A 23,895-nucleotide genomic window follows, 5' to 3' on the forward strand; every position below is an offset into this window, starting at 1 on the left:
CTCACTGGGAGACCTTGGCCTCTCGAAGACCAACTAACCTTTTGAAGGGAAAGAGAGTTGTCGGTCAAAGCTAGACTCTTAGAAAGGGCCTCCATTTCCATGACTGAGACCCCAAAGTAGATACCTTTGCCATAGGGCTGATGGGTCTCTGACATTTGATACTACAAAAGAGTCAGTCTTGGTCCTTTGGGTGTAATTTTTATTATAGTAGTTTGCATGGTGGTTTTATCAGCCCCTTACCTCCTTATCCTGTTTTCTCCAGGTGTCTGATACGGAGGACATCTGATATCCTGTCTAAATACCTGCCTGTGAAGATTGAGCAGGTGGTTTGTTGTAGGTACTGAACTCAGCTTACGGGTGTGGAGTGAGTAAAAGCCCAGCTCTCAAGCTGTCCTCAGAGGGCCAAAGTGTGGTTCAGTCTTTCTTACTGACCCAGCTGCCTTTTTTTCAGGCTGACACCCCTTCAGACTGAATTATACCAGAGGTTTCTGAGACAGGCCAAGCCAGCAGAGGAGTTGCGTGAGGGCAAGATGAGTGTGTCTTCCCTTTCTTCCATCACCTCACTAAAGAAGCTTTGTAATCGTGAGTTGCGTCCGTGATCTGAGGTCCTCTATGGAGAGAGCAAGGAGGGGTAGGCTCCCATAGGTGATCCAGACACCTTCACTAATACTTGTCCAGAGTCCTCATAGAGGCCACGTATGATTCCTCCCCGCCCCAAGGCATGAGCCCTGCATTGTTTACTCTGTAAACCAGACCTTTTGCTTTGAAAAATTGAGCTTATCCTCTGCCCAGCCCATGTTTGATGCTTGGGGTATATAGGACTGTGTGTATGTGTGTTCATGCATACATGTGTATGTAAAATGTCAGGAGAAAAAAAATAATGAACCTACTATCTCTGGTATAGCTCCCTTCTTGTTGGGAGAACACACTAGTGAGCCAGATTATCCCTTCATGGTCCCGGATGGCACTGACTGCACACTGGAATTTGGGACCAAGCAAATCTGGTGAAGAACGTCGTTGGGTAGGCTTCAAGAGGAGGCTCTAATGAGCACTGGCATTTTGGGTTTTTTTCCAGATCCAGCTCTAATTTATGACAAGTGTGTAGAAGAGGAGGATGGCTTCGAAGGTGCTTTGGACATATTCCCCCCTGGTTATAGCTCCAAGGTTCTAGAACCCCAGCTGTCAGGTGAGCCCTTTTCTACAAGGTTTTTGGGTTTCTCTGGGAGGAGGGGAGGGAGATTGTTTCTTTGTTCTAGACCTATCTTGTCTCAAGGCAGGATATCAAGAGTAAGAATTCTGGGCCATTGGGATGACCCATTGGGGGCTGTTGATCTCTCCAGGTAAAATGCTGGTCCTTGATTACATTCTGGCGGTGACCCGAAGCCACAGCAGTGACAAGGTAGTGCTGGTGTCCAATTACACCCAGACATTGGACCTTTTTGAGAAGCTCTGCCGGGCCCGAAGGTAGGGAAGAGCCTAACTAGGCTGCCAAAGGGGTGCCTCCCCTGCTGTCCCCCTAGGAAGAATAGGTGTTGATTGGTGGATATTGGCCAAGATGTGGGTGTAGGAGGGACTTCCCAGAAAATATCTGTTTCCTTATTGCTGCGATGGTCCTAGTTTCATCACCAAGCAGAATAGCCCATGGTCTTTCAGGTGCTCCCACAGGACAGAATCCTGGCTCCCAGTTCCTACCCCTGCCTTTGGGAGTGTGGGGCCTAAGGCTATGCATGAAACAGCCTCAAGCATGATTAGTTTAGTCTTTTCAGTAGCTCTGGCTTCAAGGAACTCTTCTCCCTTCTTGGGTTTTGATCTTTGGATTTTCCTTTAGGTATTTATATGTCCGCTTGGATGGCACGATGTCCATTAAGAAGCGAGCCAAGGTTGTAGAGCGCTTCAACAGTCCATTGGTAAATGCACAGCCCTTGTCCCCATACCACCAATGTAGTAACATCAGAATTAAGGGTGATAGAGAACTTATAAGGGGGCTCTGCTCTAGGGTCTTTCGGGATTTTTTTTTCTGGTGGGTGTGGTAGGGGTAGGCTGGTTGGTAATTGGTTGGTGATAGCTAGGCTGGGAACTGTCTTTGTGGACTGGGAAGTTGGATGGTAGGCACACAAGCTGGTGGTCCTCACAGTTGGTCTGAGCATAAGAATACGGATATGTGAAAGAGAACAGTTGGCTGGGCTGAGTAGGATTCTAGTTCAGGCTGCAAGAGATTCTTTTTCTTCTGCTTCCTCTCTTTCTAGAGCCCTGAATTTGTCTTCATGCTGAGCAGCAAAGCTGGGGGCTGTGGCCTTAATCTCATTGGGGCTAACCGACTGGTCATGTTTGACCCTGACTGGAATCCAGCTAATGATGAACAAGCCATGGCTCGTGTCTGGCGTGACGGTCAAAAGAAGACCTGCTATATTTATCGCCTACTGTCTGTAAGGAGGATAGTGTGATGGTCATAGTAGGGGTGGGTCATGGAGTAAGATCTTCGGGACCATCTTGGGTTGTTTTTCAGTGCCTCTTTGGCCCCTCTGTCTCTAGCAGTAGCCTTAGCTATGTGCTTAGCCCGGAGCCTTTTATTCTTCTGTTCTCTCCACCCAATTCCTTCAAACCTTTCTTACAATGCCCTCTGGATGCCTGTTTAATAGTTAACAAACTCCCCTGTGGCCCCCATCCTTTTCACAGGACACTTAATTTCCCTCATCCCTGATTTATACTTTCCCACTTGGCCCTGTAGTCTTATACTCCATGTCCCATGGTGCTAAGAAGTGGTATTAGCATTCTCCAAGTTCTCAGCGAGCACTCAGACCATCCATCCTATAGTTCCTCTTTTGAAGCTCATGTTATCTGGCTTGATATCCTCTTTTCCTTGCTATAGTCATCTGCCTCCTGCTATTTTCATAATTTATTAATGACTTTGGACACCAGCTCAGTCTTCATTTCTTCCCCAGATGCAACTATCATCCTGGTGGGCTTCAAGGACCATGCAGTTATCCAGCACTTTGGCCTTCATGTTTCCTTGACCTCCCCCTATTTTAATTACTCCCAAGGCTACATGGTGGAACTTTAACAGTACCAAAACTTTACATAGTACCCAAAACTTGAATAGCTGTCATTAGTAATAGCTATCACTTCCTGTTCTTCAGCTTTCTTATACCTCCTACATCTGCTCCAACCTAACATCCCTAGTACCCTGTCCCCAGACCCCAAATCTAGCTTGACTTCCTTTTCTGTTCAGCCTGATCCTTACTGTGCATTCTTTCATGTAGTCCTTCCCTAATACCTACTTCACTTGGATCATTACAGCTGTTAGCCTCTACACCAGATAAATTTGCACTTAAACAGATGGGCACTACCACTAATTAACATTCACCATTTTGGCTGGGCCATATCTCATTTCCTTAAACAGGCACTTCAAGCCTTCACCACTGCCCTCAAGTGTCCTTCCTAACCCTGTCTCTCATTCTTCTCCAGAGACCTTTTCCTTCTACCTCACAGAAAAAAACTGTGGAGGCTATCAGGCTTGAATTCTCTCATCCCCTTCCCTGTCCCATAAATCTCTCCACCTGCTCTTCCGTTCCTGCCTCAGAAGAAGATCATGCCCTTCCTCTCTTCTTGAGGCTCAGCATTCCAGCTCTGTTCTAGAACCCTTCCCATCCTTTCCTTTCTTAGTTGATTGAATTCTACTTTATTCCCTGAAGTCTATAAACATACTCAAGTAACTCTCACTTTAAAAACAAAATTTCTCAACCTTATTGTAGCTACTACCTTGGGTTACTTCCCATTCATTGACTGTCACATTTTTCCAAATTCTACAGATAAACTTTACCTTGTCTCACTCATCAGACCATTTATGCCACTGACCCTGCTTTTGAATGTACTATTATTGGATTCCTAATTGCCAAAACAAGAGACTTTTGATTTTTTTCTGCTTTGTATATCTGATACTGTTGACTACTAATCTTAAATTTTTTTTCCTTTTGGAAACTCCACTCTGGTTTTCCTACTTCTGATTTTATATGCTCATTATATTGAAAAGTCTTTAACATAATTTTTAGCCCAGATCTCTTATCTCATGGGTCTTGAGTTCTAGACCCATGTATCTATCATCTACTATACATTTTCACCTGAATATCTTATGAGCACTTTATATACATCATGATGAAACATGCTCTCCTTCTGAATTTTGTCATTTAATGGCTCCATTATGCACCCAACTCAAATTTGGGCATCATCCTATTGGACCATCTTGTCTCCTAACAACCATATTCCAATTACCATTGATTTTAACCTCTTGAAATTTCTTTAATCTAACCTTCCTCCCCATCTCAGGCTAAAGTCACAGTAATCTCTCACTTGGATATTGCAGCAGCTTCCTAATTCTTTAGCTTTGGTCTTATCCTAACCCATTCTTCACATACTGCTTCCAGAATGAGCTTTCCAAAAATTCTGCTTTTGCTTTTAATCACTTCAGGACAAAGTCAAGCTCTTCAGCCTGGCATCCAAGCTTCTCCAATAGGGCCTCTGCTGACTTTCTTGGTCCCAACTCTTACTATATACCTCTACCATCCTCTAGATAGGCTGAACTCCTCACAGTCCTCCAGAAGGCCAGGCTTATTCCTTTGTTCCTATGCAGGGAATGCCTTCCCCCCTCTCTTCCCTTCTAAATTATCTACTTTTTATGATTCAGCTTAAGGATCATCTTTACTTCAAGCTTTTCAACACTATTCCATTCTACCATCCCTCTTGTGAGCTATTGTGTATGCTATACAGAAATCTATTATTATTTTGCCAAGTAACTTACATGTCTGTCTGTTCCACTAGTCTGTGAGTTCAAGAATAAGGATCATACTTGATTCTTCTTTATATCCTCGTGTTAGCATAGGGTCTGGCATGTGATACCCAGGTGATAGTTACTGAGTGAGACTTGGGCTTGGTGTGGAAGCCTGGTGAAGCTGCTACAGACAAACCTCAGCTTACCCTGAAGGAATTTAGCCAGGCCCTGAAACCCTCCGTTGGTACAAAAAATAACCTGGGTGGACAGACATGCACAAGTTATATTCCGGAGACAGACTGGGCAATGGGCTCAGCTGAGCAGAGGTATCGCTGCAAGACTCTTACTTTTCATTTATCTCCCCTTCTCTTGGGTGGCAATAGTTTCAATCCTTGGTTTTTCCCGCCCCCTATGTATGCAGATGACAGCCCCGCTTCCCTGCCTCCCCCACCTTCCCCCAGGCAGGAACCATTGAGGAGAAGATCTTTCAGCGGCAGAGCCACAAGAAGGCGCTGAGCAGCTGTGTGGTGGACGAGGAGCAGGATGTGGAGCGGCACTTCTCTCTGGGCGAGCTGAAGGAGCTGTTCACCCTGGACGAGGCCAGCCTCAGCGACACCCATGAGAGGTGAGGGAGTGCCCTCACTAGCCATTACTGAATTCTCCGCACAGTATGGAGGTGGAACGTAGAGTGACCACAGCTTTGTCCTCTGCCCCCAGGTTGCGCTGCCGCCGCTGTGTCAACAACCACCAGATCAGGCCACCCCCTGATGGTTCTGACTGCACCTCAGACCTGGCTCAGTGGAACCATAGCACTGATAGGCGGGGGCTCAGGGATGAGGTACTCCAGGCTGCCTGGGATGCTGCCTCCGCTGCCATCACCTTCGTCTTCCACCAGCGTTCCCATGAGGAGCAGCGGGGCCTCCGCTGATAACCAACTAGTCTGGGTGTAGCTGTTAAGAGGGAGGAGACAGGGAAAGGGGCTCCCTGCCCTATAGGGCCCTGCTGGATTTTGTTCTCTGGGAGAAAAATCATCAAGAAGGGCTGCATGATGTTTGCCCAAAATTTATTTTATAAGAAAAACTTTTTTGGTTAAAAAAAAACGAATAAAGGTATGAAAGGGACTGAGGCCTGGGAGCATCATGGCGAGCCCAGCAGAGAAGAGGCCTGGTAGTGGGCACTCCTATATTTCTCTAAAGCTTGGGTACCTGCTTGAGGTGGGAAAGCAGGAACTCTGGAGCAGGGGAAGGGGGACTGTCCTCAGTGGCTGATCACCACTGTAACCTCCTGGCCCAGGGTTCTCAGATTACTGAGTAAGAGGCCCAAAGCCTCTAAACCCAGTTCTGGGAATGCCTTTGCTGGGCCCCATCAAGGCCTCCAGAACCTCAGTGCAAGGGAAGAAGGAAAATAGAGAAAGAAAGGTGGCAGAAAGAGAAAGACAGAATTGTTTGGGAGTTCTGGGCAGCCCATGCCTCAGCCCCTACAAGCTGATGGTACTGAGCATGGACCTGTGAGGCATGGAGCCCCATCACATGGTGCTGACATAATCTGCGAAAGCCTGGGATGAGTCCCACGAGTCGCTAACCACGTGGCAGGTGGCCCGGAGCCGCCGGATAGCTTCTCTGGCTGTGACTGCATCCTGGTCCAGCCAGTTCTGGAAGAGGCGCAGGTGACCAAAGGCTCCACGACCCCAGCGCTCCAACCGCTTTGCGAACTCCAGAAGCCCATCTGGCTTGATACAGTTGGAACTGGTAGGGGTGAGATGGATTAGATACCCAGGAAGCAACTAATCTCTGGTCTGTGCTCCTACAGCTCCCCTTGTTCCCTGCCCTCCTCCCGCCAGCCCCCAATGTGTACCTGATGTCCAGCTGACACAGAGAGGAGGATGAATCCTCTGAGAAAACATCTGCTAGGGCCAGGAGGCCAGCATTCCCTAGGGAGAAGGGGAGAAATGCTCGTAACTACTCAAGAGTAGGGAATAAGGGTTTCCCAGCCTATTTCTGGCTGGGCAGAAGCCCAGCCTTCTGAAGTCCCAGCACACGACTAGATCCTAACCCCCATGTTCCCACTGAGTTTCTAGGTCAAAAGACTGGCTCCTTCCCCCTCTCCCTCTCCATTCCCAGGGCCTTGCCCCCACCCAGGCGGTTCCCTGGCAGCCGGAGGCCCTTCAATGTGGAGTTGCCCTTCATAGCAGCAACCATCTCAGGCAGAAATTGGGCCGGGCGCTTCTCAAACAGACGGCAGAAGGAGAAGGTAATCTCTGTCAAGAGAAATCAGAATAAGTTCTGATGGCTGCATTAGGACTGGTGCTGCCCCTCCTGCCCCAGTTTGCCTTAGCAAGGGGTGTGTACATTTTATAGAGGCCCAAAAAGAGAAAGGAATTTATCCAAGACCCCAAGTAAGGCTAGAATTAAATTAGGATTCAAACCACAGATTAAGCCTAGATGTTTGCTCTAGGGAGGTTCTCTGCATGGACAATTCTCCACTCACTCTTACTCATCCATTGACTGCCCTCTTTGCAGGGCTGGTCATTAGAGACAAGTCTCTGAGGGGAACCTGACAGCACATTTATCCCTCTCCACTATCATTGTTTCTGTCAGCAACTGAGAGGTAAAAACTTTTGAGTGAGGGTGCTCTAAAAATAATTTCCCATGTGTAGTACAGGAAGAGTTGAGTTTGGGATCTTTTGGAAAGAAGGTCATGCAGGCTCTATAGCCATTTTATAGTTGACATAAGGCCAAGAAAAAAACTGGCTCACTCAGTGAGACAGTGGCAGAGCCACAGTAAGACTCAGGAATGCCCCAGGTTCTGGATGAAAAACTTACCTTGAAGAGTCAGATTCTGTAGCAAAAAGAGCACCTCGCTCTGACAGTCTGCCAGATTCATGTCGTGGAAGCTCAGCCTCTTCAGGGCTAGGTTGTACTCTGGGTGGGGGTAGAGGCCATGGGCCTTATTAGCTTTTCCAGAGATCAATGCAAGGTTCCCTCCTCCCCTCCTCCCTTTACCACTCTAGCTGGGTCTTACCTTTGAGTGTCTGCAACACAAGCCCAAAATCCTGGGGAGAGGCAAAGGTGGTGCTATCCAGGGACAACTGCTGCAGAGAACCTGAGGCCTTCAGTACAGAGCAGAGCAGTGGGGCTGGCTGGGCTCCCCTTGGAAATCCCATCTCCAGCTGTTCCAGGCAGTTTTCTGGGTATGGTAAGGAAAGGAGATTCCAGCTGGCCATCTCTACTTCACCCCCATAGCAGGTCCTATTCTGTCCTTAAGGGATTCACTAAAAATATATGTCTACTTGTCCTTGAGTAGACATACATATATGCTAGGCACTGTGCTAGGTTCTGGGAATAGAGCACTAAATATGAAATTTAGTTCTTACCTTTATGGAGCTTTTAGTCCAGGAAGATTAGACTACTTAAACAAGCAAATATAGTAAAGTATGCAAAGTGGTGGGATAGGAGACATACAGGAATTCAGGGAACAAATACAGCAGGGGGATCTAATCTAGTCTAACATTTGTTCTTGGTTTAGACCCCTTTTCTGGAGGCTGATCTGCCATGGTCACTCCTTACTAGGCTTGTAGTCTGGGCCTTTAAGAATAGGATACAGTGGGAACAGGTTCCAGATAAGCCAGGAATATGTAGTGGCAGGGCTGAATTAGAAATCTTCCTGCCTTCCTCACACAAATGCACCTGCACATTTGTGTAGAGAAAAACGACACACACACACAGTGCTTCACCTGGTATCTCTTCATCCCCAATTATGTGGCTAGGGGCCCCTGCATTCCCTGGCACAGCAGGGTTGTCCCTTTGGCTGGGGTGGTCGACACGAATAGAGAGGACCCGCAGTAGGGGCAGGGCTCGCACAATGGCACGTGTCAGCTCCAGGATGGGCAGTGGTGAGAACAGGTCACTGAGATGCAGGGCACGGAGGCGACATCCAGCCTGGCCTGACAGGGCCCGCAGGCTGTCTAGCAGGCGGAAGATGTTAGATCCCAGGCCTATTGGCAGGAAAGAGTCACATGGGAGTATCAGCAAGGGTAGCACTCAGACAACTCCAAATATTTCTATTGATAACTATTAAATCTTGAGCTTTGGATCAGATAATTTAAAATCATGTTTCAACTGTTCATCCATTGTCTTGTTTTTTTCCTCAGGTAACCAGCAAATTGATGTCTACTGTACTGGGTTATGCCTTCAAGCATCAGTCAGGGCAGAGTCACTAAAGACAGGATGTGTTGGGGCAGCTTGTAGCTGCCAGCTGCTTAGACCCAGACAGCAGCAGAGGTCTGGATTTTTTCCATAGATCATGGGGAAACATCTGAAAACTAAGGACAATGATCCAATAGGGACTACTTTAAGACATTTATTGGGTGGGAATGGGGCAAAAAAGGATAACCATATCCCACAGAAAGGAATAGGATCCAGGTTAGAAAAGTTGCTTAATGCCATAAAGCAATTCCTTGGAATTTGCTCCTTTATTTCCCCTTGGACTGAGTAGGCTCCAGTTGATTCATTCATTCAACTAAACCTTACCCAGCACTTTGTAAGGGTGTGGTTATTCTGGTTTTTTTTGCTAGACTCTAGTGAGCAACAGATCTTGCTCCTGCCTCTACAGCCTGATAACAAAAAGCATGATGGGAACTGTGTAAGTAGAGTACTGTGGAAGTACAAATGATGGGTACTTCAGACTCAGCTCAGCTTACATCAATAAAAGCTTCCAGTTGAGTCCTAAAGAACATAAAGAAGATAGGCTAAATGGAGGGAAAAGAGTGATTGTGGCAGAGAGAACCTGGCATATATAAGGCCTGAAGGAGAAAGAGTAGCAGGTTCTAAGAACTGAAAAATCAAAGTGGCTTGTGTTTAAAGTATGAGGGTAAAATGTTCAAGATAGGACTATACAGGTAAGCATGGGTGAGAACATGACCCTGTTAAGTAAAATTAAGATGTATGGTGACAGGAAACCACTGAATGATTTTTAAATGAACAAATGACAGATGTACATTTTTGAGAAAAAATGCTTGGGCTTCAGTGGATTGTATGGTGAGTATGGATGGACTCAGGAGGAACTGTTGAAGTGATGAATCCAGGTGAGAAGCAATAGTAGCCTGAATCAAGGATGTGGAGAGGAATAAATGGATTTGAGAGAGTGTAAAGATAGGACCTGGTAACCAAATATATTTGGAGTAAGAAATAATGGAGGTTTCTTTTTGGGCAACTGAGTCACCTGCAGTGTCATTAAGAGGAGCATCATATAGAGGGAAGAAGAGACATTCAGGTTGGGAAGCTTGTGGTTTATGAAGTGATATCTAGTAATCAGCTGGATAAACAGGTCTGGAGTTTAGGAGAAAGATCTGGGCTAATGTCATAGAATGGGGGATCTTCAGCATAGTTAGCCTTTGAAGCCAAAGGAATGGACAGAATTGTTCAGGAAGTGTGTAAAGTGGGAGAGCTCTGAGGAATTCTGACTATTAAGAGAGAAGTAATGTCTGAGAAAGAAGAAAAAAAAGTTTTGAGGAAGTGGAAATGAGAGTATTTCATGAGGAAGACTGCTTAATAGCAAATGCTGCCAAGAACTAATGTGAGGACTGAAAGGTATATATTGAACTTAGCAATAAGAAGGACCTTGGTGACAGATCTTCAATGCAGTAGTGGGTATGTAAACAAGACGAGTGGGCTGTGAGAGAAAACAGGTGATTCTTAAGGTTGTGAAGGGCAGGAGAAAATAGGACTAGTTAATAAGGGATGGTAGATTTTGGTGGACACCCAATTCAATGTTTAAATGTTGGGGGAAGGACAGTGGAGAGAAAGGAAGCAACATTTAGTGATTTAAAAGCATGGACTCTGGAGCCAGGTTTTGTGTGTTTGAATCCTGGCTTGGCAATTTATTACCTAGATACCCTGGGCAAGTCACTTGACCTCAGAGGTTTGTTGTAGGGATTAAATTAGTTAATGAGAATAAAAATATGCCTGACATATACTAAGCAGTATATAAGAGCTCTTAATACTAAGACATTTAAGAAGCTTTCCTAAGAAGGTGAGAGGGTATGGGTCCAGTGCACAGATAGAAGAGTTAGCCTTCCACTGTAGTGGAGGAGGAAAGGATGAAAGCAGATGTAGGAAAGTTTGTAGGCTGGTTAATAAGTTGAAGTTGTGTGTGATGGCATCTATTTTCTTTGTGAAGTAGGAAGTGAGGTCATCTGCTGAGGAAGAGGGATAAGGGTTTGGAAGTGGTAGAATAGGAATGGGAGCTGATGTTGCAAACACAGTTGTCTAAGGTTAATAACTATGAATGTATAGTAGCACCAATCTACAGTTGTGTGATTTTCTCTAGCAGTGCTCTGCAACCTAAGCAGACTGCTGGATTTAGCCAGTTAAATTTGGCTAGCAGGGCACAACCAGGTAGGAAAAAACTGCTTTGCAGGTTGCTGGTCTGATAAAATATCCCACACTTCCTTGTCTTTACATCTGCTTTTATACACCTGGTGGGATCCAGCTTCAGCCCTGGCTTGCCTACCATATCTAAAATGTACTCGTTTTTTAGGTTCTCATTGCCCCTCAGGAACTCTTGCTTCCAACTACAAAGCAAGCCTGCAGACCTCGTGTTCCTCTTCCCTAGCACTAACAGCCTGCCACACTATGTGCTGTCTGCCTCCCTGTGAGGCAGGCAGGGCCACATCTCCAGATCATACCCCTCCACGGGATTGGGCATACATGTGGTGCTGCTGGGAAACCCAATCCCTGCCCCTCTAGGGCACTCACCATTATAGGATAGTGTGAGACTCTCCAGGGACACCCAGGAGCTCAGCAGGTGGCACAGTGTCAGAGCTGCCTCTGTGGAGAGTGGAACTGTGAATAGCTCCAAGGTGGAAATGCTGCGGAATCGTTGGGAGGCCTCCAGTGCTGGAAGCCCCAGGCAGCTGGGATCTGACCCATCCAAAGCTCCACAAGCCACTTCCCCAATCTCCATCTCTTCCCCATCTTCCTTCTCACCAGCCACAATGAAAACAAAGTCATACAGGTCTTCAGACTCTGCACCAGACCCCTGACGAGTGCGAGCACCCTTTTTCCCTGTGGCTCGCTTAAAACGCTTTAGGGACTTAGGCTGTGGGGCTGAGCTGGCTGGAGCCCTTTTGGGTGCAGATGTGGAAGGAGAGGGAGAGACAGAGGAGCTGGTGGCTGGAGCAGAGGGTGGCCGCTTGGTGCCAGGAGCCTCATGGGAGGTGGCTGGAGGGTGCAGCTCCCTCTTAGGGTCTATCCCGCCTGCTCTTAGGCTCTCCTGTGTGCTCCGGCGTGTAACTCGAGTGGCAGGTGTGGCTCTGGCCGTCTGCTTGGCTTCACTCTTCCGACGGGAAGCCATCAGGGCTGCAGCACATCGCTCAGCAGCATCCCTGCGTGGCCTGCGTGAGCCCAGCAGGAGAGACCCTTCATCTCGGGATGGAGCCCGGCCTCGGGAGGCCTCTCCACAGAGGCGGCAGGAAGGGCCACCAGGGCCTGGCTGCCAGAAGCCAGCACTCATGGTGAGGATAAGGATGAAAAGGGCTGACTCAGGCACAGGCCAGGAGTACAGCGACACCTGGCTGACAGCCCCGTGGTGAATAAGCTGATGTAACAGCTGCCGAAGTGACTGCTGAGCAGCCACATCAGAGAATAGCAGGTGGCGGAACTTGAGGGTATGCAGGGAACTGGCCAGGGTCTCCAGAACCCTGCGGTTGGGCTCAGCCACCAGCTCAGTTGCACCCTGCAGCATGTTGCAGATGGTGAGCTGCCGGACATGGCGGGAGCTATGCAGAAGAGGTGAGAAGCGCTGGTCACAAAGACGCCTGTCAGAAGACACATCAATGGTTCCACGTAGAACATGGGAAAAAAAGGCCTCCATAAACTTGGCTCGCCAACACGTCACACTCTGAAAGCAGAGAACATGCCAGACAGCTGTGACACTAGAGTGCTACTCATGGAACCGTCATCATACCAGCTTCCTCCCAATACCTATTTATTGTGCCAGGCAACATTCTAATTTTTTTAAAATAACTTTAAAAAAAAAATCTTTATTGATTTCAAAAAGACGAGGGGGGAGAGAGAGAAACATCAATGATGAGAGAATCACTGATTGGCTGCCTCCTGCATGCCCCCTACTAGGGATCGAGCCCAAACCTGGGCATGTGCCCTGACTGGGAATTGAACCTTGATCTCATGGATCATAAGTCAATGCTCAGCTGCTGAGCCACACCAGCTGGATCATTCTAAATAATTTATACAAATTCATTTAATCACATCTTTGGGGCATGTATTACTATAAGCCTCATTTTACAGGTAAGAAAACCAAGGCACAAAGGTGGTTATTGCCTGTGATTACACAGGTAAATGGAAGAATCAAAACTTGAGCCCAGGCCCTGGCAGGATAGCTCAGCTGGTTAAAGCATCCTCTAGATACGCCAAGGTTGTGCGTTCATCCCCTGGTCAGGGCACATACAAGCATTAACCAATGAATGCATAAATAAGTGGAACAACAACAAATTGACGGTTCTCTAAAAAAAATCAGTAAATTAAAAAAATGTAAAACAAAAAACTATTTGAGCCCAAGAAATTTGGTTCCAGAGACCAGTTTGCTAAAGTGGTTCTCAAGTGAAAGTCACTCAATCCTGTAAATTCTTCAATGTTTGTTTCTAGAACATGATCCCAACTTTCCATTCTTAAACTACCCACCTTTGTTCAGAAACCTTATCACCTCACACCTGACTTCATTAGCTTCCTGACTGCTCTCCCTGTCCCCCTTCCCCCATTCCAAACTTGCACTCTGATTACATTCTGCTTTTTGTTTTTGTATATTCTGCTTTAAAACCCCCAATGTCTTCCCACTACCTAGGGTTAATTTGAAGCTCCTCACCTTGGCAGGGAAACCCCTCCACAATATAACTTCTGCCTACCTCAGAAGCTTTATTTCCCACATATCTTATTTCATGAATGCTTTGCTCTGGCCAAACTGACCATCTCACTGACCCAGCCAGCCTTGTGTCCTTTCCTCCATCTGCCAGAAATGCTCTCCATTGCCAAACCAAATAATTTCCTGAAAGGACCTACATTTCACTCTCTGAGATCGTTAGTATTTGTCTTTCTGTACCCAGCCACCTCTTAGCCCTCCCCCTGCCTCTCTTGTTGGGACTACCGAGGTCTTAGACTTTGCCTCATGGTGTTGAGTCTCTTTGCCTGTGCAGGTCTTATCCCAAACAGATTAGAAATTCCTGGAGGGAAGGAATTTGTTTTCTCCAAGGCAACAGTTATTTGCTTTAATGGATATGAGACTTCATCAGATTATTCTGATACATTTAGGAGAACTTAAGTGCAAGTGATTTTGAACCTTTTGTGCACATCAGTATTTACTGTGGGACTTTTTCCCCCAAAATATATATACCAGGTACCCAGACTTGAAGATTCTACTATGTTACATCTGAGGTAAGGTCCATGCATCTGTTTATTTTTAAACCTCCTTAAATGATTCTGATACCAGAGGCTAGGAATTACTGCTACCTACCCCAAAAGGACACACTGAGACAAGGACTTCCCTAAGTCACCATTCTCTCCTAAGGTGCATAGAAAGTTGGCTGACCTTGATACAGGTGCCAGCTCTGCTACTATACTAGGGACCTTTCTGAACCTCTCTTCATCTGTAAAACCTGCTTCACAGGTTTGTTGTGAAGATCAAATGAGGCAATGAAAGTTAAAGTACTTTGTAAACTGTAAAATAGAAGATGTTACTTTTGCTGCTGCTAATTAGCCCAGACGGGGCAATGTGAAATGGACTTGATGGAGGCAGAGCCTGTTAAGCAAGGTACTTAGCCTGTAGCAAAGATAGTGGGGGCCTGAGTGTTTCCCAAAACTAAAAGAAAGACACTTTGGTACTTGCCCTGCCTCCATGCATTCCCTATACCAGAGTGACCCTCAATCTGCATCTGAGGTTCTGGGCAGGAACTGGGCCCTTATTATTCTGAGGCAAAAGTGTCATTCCCTTTGCTCTCACTATTCCCCAAGGTTGCTTGCTGTAGTATTAACTAGGAATGACTTCATGCTTGAGGTCACTGCATGGCAACAAGAGAAGGACCTCTTACCAGCAGCAGCAGGGAGCAGGAAAAAAATACCTGGCAACCAAATTTCTACTCAGCCTTGAACAGAAGCAGAGGGGGTTATTCCTGAAGCTAAATCCTACCTCTAACACTTTTCCTACACATTTGCTGGCCCACGTTAACACCTTTGGAAAACACTGGTAAGTAACTCTAGTGAGGCTTCACCTTCACAAATTAGTCAGATGGTTATTGTAGATCTGGGCCTAAAACACGGACAAAAATGTGAAAGAAGATATTGTGGCTGTTTCTGAATGAGGCATGTGGAATATGTAGTTTAGATAACTAAATATTGGGCTTTATCATTTTATTGGTTGATGAAGACAACAGAAGAGAGTATCTGAAATGGAACCACCTCAGCCATGATAACTGCAGGGAGAGCAGCATGACATAGCGATTAGAAGCATGGGCTCCTGAGCCAGACTGCCTCAACTTGAATCCTGGGTCTGCTGTTCACACACTAACCTTAGGCAAGTCACTTCACCTCTTTCTGCCTCAATTTCATCCTCTGTCAAGTGAGGAAGATAACTATACCTACATCATAGAGTTGTGAGGATTAAATGAGTAATAAAGTTATGAAAACTATCTCAGTGGCTTTTTTTTCTCATGAATTAATGCATAAGCAGACAGCAGTTCAATGTATTTTATTCCATCACTACTTTTTAGAAAAATCATGCTAAAACTTCAAAGCTGGAAAATACCTGAGAGATCTAGTCCAAGTCACTCATTTTATGGACTTGTATACTATAACTCGGACAATGCAAAGTGATTTAAATACTTTTTAGTGACAGTAGGGGAAATGAGGAACCACCAAAAGAGGTGAAATGGTATTTGCCTCCAACATAGTCCTTGGCCTAGCCACAATGGGCTGGCAGCTCAGGCCTTGGGGGGGGGGGGGGAGGAAGAATGTGTGTACAAGCTAGGGAGGGCGAAATATTTTCTTCTACTATTACAGCCAGGGAATGTTTATAAACTATGGTCTACTATTGCTTTTCTGATAATAGAAATACTGTTTGTAGAATTATAAAGAAGCAAATAAAAAATCATGTGTAAACCAACTCTTTGGAGTGTACATATATTTATATGTGAATAGATTTAGATGCTTGTTTTTACAACATTGAGACAATTCAGAAGTTTCAAAGGCTGTGGTGTTTTTTTTAACATTATAGCACCATTTCATTAAATATTTTTACCACCATGAATTTAAAGTACTTTTAGAATATTTTGAAAATATGGATGTACTATATTTAATAATTCCTGTATTATTGAGTATTTAAATTGTTTCTAGCTTTTTGATATTAAACTTTGCTGTAATGAACATCTAGAAATAAATTTTCATGAGTATCTCAATTTTTATATACTATAAATTCTAAGTAGAATTTCTAGTCAAATAATTTGAATATTTTAAAGATTCTTGACAATTATCACCAGATTGCCCACCAAGAAAGTTTTAACAGTTCTGCTCCCACCAATAGCATATTAAAATACAAATTTTACCCACCCCTGGAATTACCTTTTAAAACAAAACCAAATCAAAACAAGACTTTACAATGTAAGAGATACAATTTTACTTTCCCATTTTTTATTATTGAGATTGAAGATTTTTATATATTTTGCGACGTATCCAAATCTTTACTTATTTTATTCCACTGGGGCCTTTGTCTTATTCTCTGTATCCCTTTGTTTTGCAAATGTCATTGCAACCATTCTTTCCCAGTTTATGTACCTTTTAAATTGTATTCATAGTTTTGGCATTTTTATATGGTTAAATATGTCCATATTTTATTTGGTCCTGCCCATTTAATAATTAGCACTCTCCATTCCGAAATTAGATAACCAGTAACCTTTATTATTTTTTTAGTTGTTTAGTGTTTTTACTTTTTACAATTTAATCTATAATCCAGATAGAAATTATTTTAGTGTATTGTAAAGTGAGACTCTAACTTTACTTTCCAAATGGTTAACCAATTACTAGAGAACCATTTATTGAATAAGCCTTCATTTCCATATTGTTTTATCTCCAGAATATCTATAGTAGTCTACAGATCTCTCTCTTTTTAAAAAATATTTTTATTGATTTCAGAGAGAGGAAGGGAGAAGGGAGAGATAGAAACATCAATGATGAGAGTCACTGATCGGCTGCCTCCTGCACACCCCCCTTCTAGGGACTGAGCCTGCAACCCAGGCATGTGCCCTGACCGGGAACTGAACTGTGATCTCCTGGATCATAGGTTGATGCTCAACCCCTGAGCCATGCCAGTCAGGCTACAGATCTCTTAACAGACACACACACTGGTACTATACAGTTAGAAATACTATTGCTTTATAAGCAGTCAGGGGCTATGCCTAACTTGTACACTATTGTATCCCTAGAACCTAGCGTAGTGCCTGGAACTGAGCAGGCATTCAGTAAGTGTTTTTGAATCATGAATGAAGTGAAAGTTACTGTCAGGCAAAACTGGGAAGCAGAAGAAGACACCCTCTGGAATAAATGAATGCTCCAAGTCAGGACCTCTGTCTAGGTGACTGTTAGGTCACCAAGCCTGGGGTTTCCTAAATTTCTGAAAAGCTCTGAGACAAGAAAACAAGATAACAAATAGACATTCTTTTTCAGGAAACTCAAGTTAATGTTGGGAAAAAGGCCTTCCCCAAGAGAAAGATATGACAATCTCCATCACCAACTAGTCAACCATAATGCTTGGGAAACACTGGGACAGAGAGAATCTTATGTTTCTTGAAAGGTTGCCGGAAGCCATTGCTGTTTCTAATATTCTTGTGTTCAGTTCTCTTCCTAATAAGGCCTAACTCCTATACATAGTGCCTGAGGATTTTGTTGGGCCTTAGTGTCATCACACTGAACTCCAGGAGTTGTGTCCAGATCTGGAAGTAAAAAAGCTGAAGGATACAGAGCTGAATGTTACTGAACCCAGTGCATCCCAGAAATGCAATCTCCAATTCCTGATAAGAGCTTATGTTCTTGTCATTTGCCCTCATTCACCATATAAATCCCAGTTCAAATACTCCTTTCTAGGAAATATTTTCTTGCTCACTTTTCCCTCAGCCTCCTTGCTACTCTCTATTACACCACTTACCCTACCATACATGATGTATTTCCCCACTAAACTGATAGTTCCTCAAGATCAGGAATTGTGTCTGTACTTCCAATATCTAGCATAAGACCTGGTATGTGGTAAGTTTTAGTAAATGCTTACTGAACTCAATCTGTCCTGTCACCTAATTATTGAGCGGCAAAAGTTCTGCTTAAATGAGAGCTCCAGTGAGTTATATTTGAACCAATGAATAGAATCTCAGGGTTAAAAGGAGCCCTAAAACTCATCTTGTTCAACCTCTTACCATGCTGAATTTCCTCTGCAATACACTTGTGTCAAGTAGTTATCCAGGATCTATTTGAACACTTAGAGATGGGAAGCTTATTACCTCTGGAATTAGCTTGTTTCATCACCAATAAGCTCAGAGTTTAAAAGTTCTACATTCAGTTTAGCAAAAATTTATCTTCCTTTAGCTTCCACACAGAACAAGTCTATTAATCCCTCTTTCATGAGTCAACCATTCAAATATTTCAAAACAGTTCATGTTCCTCAGAGTCTTCTCTTTTTTTTTCAGGAAAAACATCTCCAGTCTTCCAAATGTGACTCACATGATGTGGCTTTGACTTCTTTCTCCATACTCCAGGAGTAGCCTGACCACTGCAGAGCCAGGCAGGTCTATCATCCCCCTTGTCCTTCGGCCTATATTATAGTTACATTAGTTCACACAGCTCAGGGTACAGTCTTAAGATGAGTGGCTTTGGCTTTAGCACATTGTTGACTAAACCCCTTAATTTTTTTAATACAAGCTGCTGCTAAGCCAGACCCCTCCACCCCTTACCATGAGGTCATGCAATTGGAATTTTTTAGACTCAAATGAAGAGTTGGATTATCCTGTTAAATTTCATCTTGTTAAGTTTGACCATTGCTCCAGCCCTGTCAAGACCTCTATGAATCCGTGTTCTGCCATCATTGTGATCACTACCTTTCCCTGTTTTGTGTCACCTTTAAACATGGTGAGCAAGTAAGTCAGTGACAAATGCCAAATGGTCAAGTTTCTTATGATAAGCCATCAGAGCCCTCCTCCCAAATTCACTCTGTCCTCATCCCTGCACTTTGCCCGTACCCAGCTTAGGTCTGTGTGCTATTCCTGCTTTCACTCTGCAAAGTCAGGTCAGAGTTCTACCTGGTGCCTTAACTTACTTCTAGACCGGAAGGCCTTGTCTTCATCAGCTCATCCCATAGTCGGCGCCAGATAGCCTGAGTGGAGAGGCCTATAGGGAGAAATATCACATTTACTTGGCTGCTCCTTGACTACCATGAGTGAAGTATATCAGCCTTTTAATGTCCTACTCTGGGTTCACAAGAGCAATATAGCAAAGTGGTAAAAAGCACTGGTTCTAAAGACAGACTGCCTGGGTTTAAATATCAGTAAACTATACTGTAGCTGTGTGACTTTGGGCAAGTCACTTAATTTTTCTGTGCCTTAGTGTCCTTATCTATAAAATGTAGTTAATAATAGCTATTTCACAGAATTGTTGAAAAGATTAAATAAGTTTCTACAGGTAAAGTGCCTAGGATAGTGCTTGGCACATCAGGGTTAATTAGATAAATGTTAGTTCTTAACAGATGTGTCCAATAGGGGGTTTGGGAGGCAACTTGGTAAAACAGAAAAACAAAGATTCAGAAGATTTGGGTTCTAGTCTGTCTTTGCTACTAACTGTGATGTGACTGTGATCACATTATTATTAGTATACTGGGAATCACATATTTGTTTTGTATTTTACAGGATACTGAGGAATCAGGTAAGAAAGTAGGTGTCAGGGTACTTTTTGAAAAATATGAAGTTTTACGTAGATATCAGGTGTAATATTTACCTGAAGAACATTGTGATGCCTTGCTTATAATCACTGACTGAGAAAGAGAGAGAAAGGCACTCACCTTTCTTGAGGGCAGTTTCCTCAATCCTCTCCAAGTAATATATATTGAGCAGAGGTAAGATGCTTTGAAGTATTGGGCCTGGGAGGGCTACAAAAACCAAAACACAAAATTTACTTTTTTCTTCCAGGGTTCTAAGCATTATTTATCCTACGGGGGGCGGGGGGAAGGAGAAGAAGAGCAAACTTCTAGTTTGACAAATGGAACATGTAGAAGCTAACCTAAGTCTAATTCAAACTCTGGTCCACTTATCTTCAGCCACTTAGTTGGCAGCTGGAATTCCGGGGCCATACACATCTACAAGGGTGAGATAATCCCACAAAGCAAGCTGATGTGCTCTTTTAGGAGCTGGTCAGTTCATTTCTGCCCAAGCATAATGAACCATTCTACATTTAAAAAGTCCTATTGAATGTGCTTGATTTTAAAAAGTCCTTCATAATCTGGGCCCTACTAACTTCTCCAGTTCCCTGCTTTGCCTCCTACACTTCAGCCATACTAAACTACTTTTTTCATTTATCTAATGTGTTACCCTGCTTTCTGCCTCTGGGCATGAGATTCATTTTGTTATGCTGTTCTCTCCATCAGGAATATCCTTGCCACTTTCCAAATAACTACTACTCATCTTTCAAGTATCACATGCCCTTTATTAAGCCTTTCCTGAATTCCCTTCCCACTCTTCCAGGTTGGCTACTTCCACCCTTTGGGCACCCACTACACGCAAAACTAGTACTTTCCTATGAAAAATAGAGATAATAATAACTACCCCATAACACTGTTGTGAAAATTAAAGGATATCATGCTTGTAATCTTTTTAAGACTATGCTTGGCCATAAGCTCACTAAGTGTTAGTGATTACTATTCTTATTCTGTCAATAGCATCTCTGTCCAGCCAAGAATAAGTTTAAGATCTTAGAGTACACTATAATTAAGGAAAATCTTTAAAAACTTCCATTCTAGGATCTCCTTTTGTATTTATTTGTGTAATGACTGAATCTTGTTGTTTAAGAGTCTAGTACAATTCTTCGTACATAGTGGGTACTCAATGTACTTGCTGAATGAAAGCACTAATTCCCTATGCTATTACACTAATGAAGGCTCTCTATTGCATTTAAGATAAAGTCCAACTCCATATATTGGCATTCAAGGTATGACATACCTATTTTACTTGTGTTTCTTCATTGTATCCTTTCCTGCTACCTCTATCACTTTCTCCTCCTCTCCCTACGCAAAGCAAAATCAGTCCACTACCTCCAGGAAGACTTTCCTGGCTGCTAGGCCACATTGAGGCCTTCCTCCAAAATAGCACTGCTTAGTAGGCCTCTTACTTGGCTCTTCTAAGAGGCCTAACTTGATCCAGCTTTTCCTGTGTGACTATTTACCTGGGTTGGGCCCATGGGAGCTCTTCCTCCTCTGTCCCTCCAATCTGCTCTCTTCTGTTTAGCTATCCCTTCTCACAGCCACAGGAATTCTCATCCCCTATTATCCACAAACTCCTCTCTCCCTTTCTCCATTCTTCTTAAGTCAGGCTCTTCCTTGCTTCTCTCCAGCCTACACCTTTAATCATTCCTCTTCCCAACGTGGGGCCTCCACACCCAGTCCTCTTTCCTCTCAGCCAGATTTAGTATCCTAGAAGCTCCAGGCTGACACAGCCAGATCCTGTCTGTCTTGCACATTCCCCAGGACTTTTCTGAGCCCCCTGCCCATCTCCACTGAGACTTTTCTTCTATTCCTCATGGGTCACCCTGACCCTTCTCTTCTCAGCTTTTGGGACAGAGGCTCCACAATCCCCTCCCCCCACCAGGCCTGAGACATTCTAACAGTCTTTCCCCAGTACATAAAGACATAGGCCTCTTCAGGATCAGTGCCCCATCCCCACCACACCAAGGGCCTTCCCACATCCCTGGGCCTCCTTAACCACTCTCCACAGCCTTGGGGCCTATTCCCAGAGGCCCTTCCCCCCCCCCCCCCCCAAACTCCTGGGCCTTTTCTTTACATTCCTCCTCATGGTACTACCCAAACCCTCATCTCAGGACTTCAAGCCATTACTCCTGATTCTACCCGGGCCTCCCTCCTGGCAAAGACACCACCACCACTCCTGAGGTCTGCTCTAGAACACTATCCCTTCCTCCCTCCCCCCTTCAAGGCCTAGGGCCTCCTCTCTTACCACCCCTCCCCCTTCTCTAGGCCCTGGGCCTGGCCTGTGATATCCTCACCCAACTTCTGGACCCCACCCCTTCACACCAGCAGTCTGTCAGGCCCAAGGCCTCCCTTGTCCCCTGTGTAGGTAGGCCTATCCTCCAGAGGCCTTCACTTTCCTCTCTTTCACTCTATTAGTCCTCACGATGCCGCCCCGAGTTTTACTCATCAGCGGCCGGCCCACGACCAGAGGTGCCCACACCACAGCCAGGCCTCCTCTCTTCGGTTACCCGGCCCACCAGCTAGGCTGTTCGTTTCGTCCTCCCAGGCTCCTCATCCCAGCGCCCCAGGCCGCCAGCCTTCGCTGCTCAGCCTGGGCGTCCTCCACCCAAGCCGGGCCCGTGGATCCCCGCCGCTCTCAGGCCCGGGGCCTCCTCACTCTCACTCGGATTAGGGCCTCCTAGCGGCGATGCGCCCCCTCCCAGTTCGGGATACCCGGGCCGTGGCCCTGCCCGGGGCCTCCTTGGCCCTTCCCGCCTGTCCGTCATTATAGCCTCCCAGGATCGCTGACCCGCTCCGGGCCTCCCTTCACCGCTCTCCGGCCCTTCCTTGCTGCTCAAGCCAATCCGAGCGGCCTCCGGCGCTCCCTGCCTTGCCCGTCAGCCCGTCGCTCAATCAGCTTGGCACCCGAGGCCCCAGTCTTCAGTTCGCTTCCCTCAGCCCCGGGCCGTTAGACAGGCCTCGGCACCCCAAGCCTTTCGGTCTCTCCCCCAACCCGGCCCTCGCTCCCCAATCCAATGGGTTACCCTCTCCCATCGGCTTGGCCTCCGGAGTCTCGGCACCTATGGGTGTCAGGCAGATACCCGAGGCCCCGCGCCATCAATCAGGTTGGGTGGCCCGGGGCCTGGCCTCCTTGCCTTAGGCCGGGCCTCCCAACCTCCGCCCCCGCCCCCAAACAGCAGGGCCATCCCTGCCCGTCGGCTCGACATCCAAGCCTCCCCAGCCCGGTTCAGCTCGACTGTCAGTTCGGTGCCCCCAACCCGGTCCGTCAATCCAGCCTTTGAAGCCCGAGCCCTGCCGGCTTCGCCCCAGCCTGGGCCTCCTGGCCTCGCCCCCTGCGCCCCCCAACCAGGCCGCGGTGCGGGTCCACCTGCCGGTTCGGTCCCCGTCTTTATTCTGCCCAGCCTAGTCAGTCTCGGAATTCATGCTCCGACCAGACGGTCTGGCTTCCAGTGCCCCAGGCTGGGCCTTGCCCGGGGCCTCCCGGCCTCGCCCCCCGCGCCCCCCGGCCGCTGGGCCGCCTCCGCTCGTTGCCAGAGGTAGCCCCTCACCCCGCGACTTACCCCACACCCCGCTCTCCAGAACCCCCATATGGGCGCTCACCGCCCGCCCGCACAGCTCGAACAGGGCGGGGGGAGCGCTGGGGCCCGAGGCCGAGCTCTTCGCTGGCGCCGCCTCCCGGGACGTGGCCTCCATGGTCGTTGCCGCCGCTACCTCACAGAACCAGCAACTCCGGGCGCGCCAGGCCTCGGGCGCCGCCATCTTGGGGAGGTGCGCGAGCCCGAGAGTGGCAGTCGCGGACCGCCATCTTGAAAAGGTCAGCAGTTAGGAAGGTTTCATCAGCGTTGTGGGTAAGAATGGGAACTTCACTAAAGGAACAGCGAATAAATCTGCATACTTACAAAGTCTCTTAGGAGATAACATTTCAAATAAATCTCTAGATAAACGTATTTGGGTCTGGCGTGACTAAGGGGGCATTTCTTAGTAAATCTTTCTTTGGTGCAAATACCAGCTACCCCTAACCCCTGCCTTTGGACGGTAGTACATGCCAATCCGAGTGTGTGTTCGCGACTGCGACAAGTCTGCCGCACTTCCGGCCAGGTCGCCGGATATCCGCT

At 46.1% G+C, this 23,895-nt stretch overlaps 2 protein-coding genes across 6 annotated transcripts in view; one reads left to right on the forward strand and one right to left on the reverse strand.

Annotated features, from left to right (window-relative positions):
• Positions 1-8,539, forward strand: part of RAD54L (RAD54 like) — a 20,941-nt gene extending 12,402 nt beyond the window's left edge. Inside the window, exons 11-18 of one of the 2 annotated variants that reach the window (XM_087820407.1) lie at positions 263-337; positions 452-582; positions 1,076-1,186; positions 1,341-1,464; positions 1,829-1,907; positions 2,247-2,426; positions 5,227-5,390; positions 5,483-8,539. In XM_087820407.1, the coding sequence (XP_087676533.1) occupies positions 263-337; positions 452-582; positions 1,076-1,186; positions 1,341-1,464; positions 1,829-1,907; positions 2,247-2,426; positions 5,227-5,390; positions 5,483-5,693 (1,075 nt within the window). In that variant the 3' untranslated portion in view covers positions 5,694-8,539. Of the gene's footprint in view, positions 1-262; positions 338-451; positions 583-1,075; positions 1,187-1,340; positions 1,465-1,828; positions 1,908-2,246; positions 2,427-5,226; positions 5,391-5,482 lie in introns of those variants that run through there. The other variant, XM_016199285.2, reaches the window with a different exon arrangement.
• Positions 5,812-23,540, reverse strand: LRRC41 (leucine rich repeat containing 41). 4 transcript variants are annotated; one of them, XM_016199279.2, is made up of 10 exons: positions 23,341-23,540; positions 19,865-19,951; positions 19,127-19,197; positions 11,521-12,664; positions 8,499-8,759; positions 7,787-7,951; positions 7,588-7,686; positions 6,900-7,022; positions 6,620-6,695; positions 5,812-6,510 (listed from the first exon to the last, which is right to left on the reverse strand). In XM_016199279.2, the coding sequence occupies exons 1-10, from the start codon at positions 23,537-23,539 to the stop codon at positions 6,291-6,293; spliced, it is 2,445 nt and encodes an 814-aa protein (XP_016054765.1). In that variant the 5' UTR covers position 23,540; the 3' UTR covers positions 5,812-6,290. The 4 variants fall into 4 exon arrangements, with proteins under 4 accessions (XP_016054765.1, XP_016054769.1, XP_016054766.1 ...); XM_016199283.2 differs by lacking the exon at positions 23,341-23,540 and adding an exon at positions 21,018-21,315; XM_016199280.2 differs by lacking the exon at positions 23,341-23,540 and adding an exon at positions 20,083-20,417.
• Between the last annotated feature and the right edge of the window lie 355 nt (positions 23,541-23,895).

The sequence above is a fragment of the Miniopterus natalensis genome, chromosome 9, assembly GCF_054644295.1.
Source record: "Miniopterus natalensis isolate mMinNat1 chromosome 9, mMinNat1.hap1, whole genome shotgun sequence".
NCBI classification, from domain to species: domain Eukaryota; kingdom Metazoa; phylum Chordata; class Mammalia; order Chiroptera; family Miniopteridae; genus Miniopterus; species Miniopterus natalensis.

Coding starts and splice junctions, on each gene's coding strand:
- LRRC41 (XM_016199279.2), bottom strand. CDS start 23,539: ATGGCGGCGCCCGAGGCCTGGCGCGCCCGGAGTTGCTGGTTCTGTGAG. Junction 7,687..7,786: donor TGTGTTGCAGACACTCAAAG/GTAAGACCCAGC, acceptor ACCCCCACCCAG/AGTACAACCTAGCCCTGAAG. Junction 6,511..6,619: donor CTGTGTCAGCTGGACATCAG/GTACACATTGGG, acceptor CACCCCTACCAG/TTCCAACTGTATCAAGCCAG.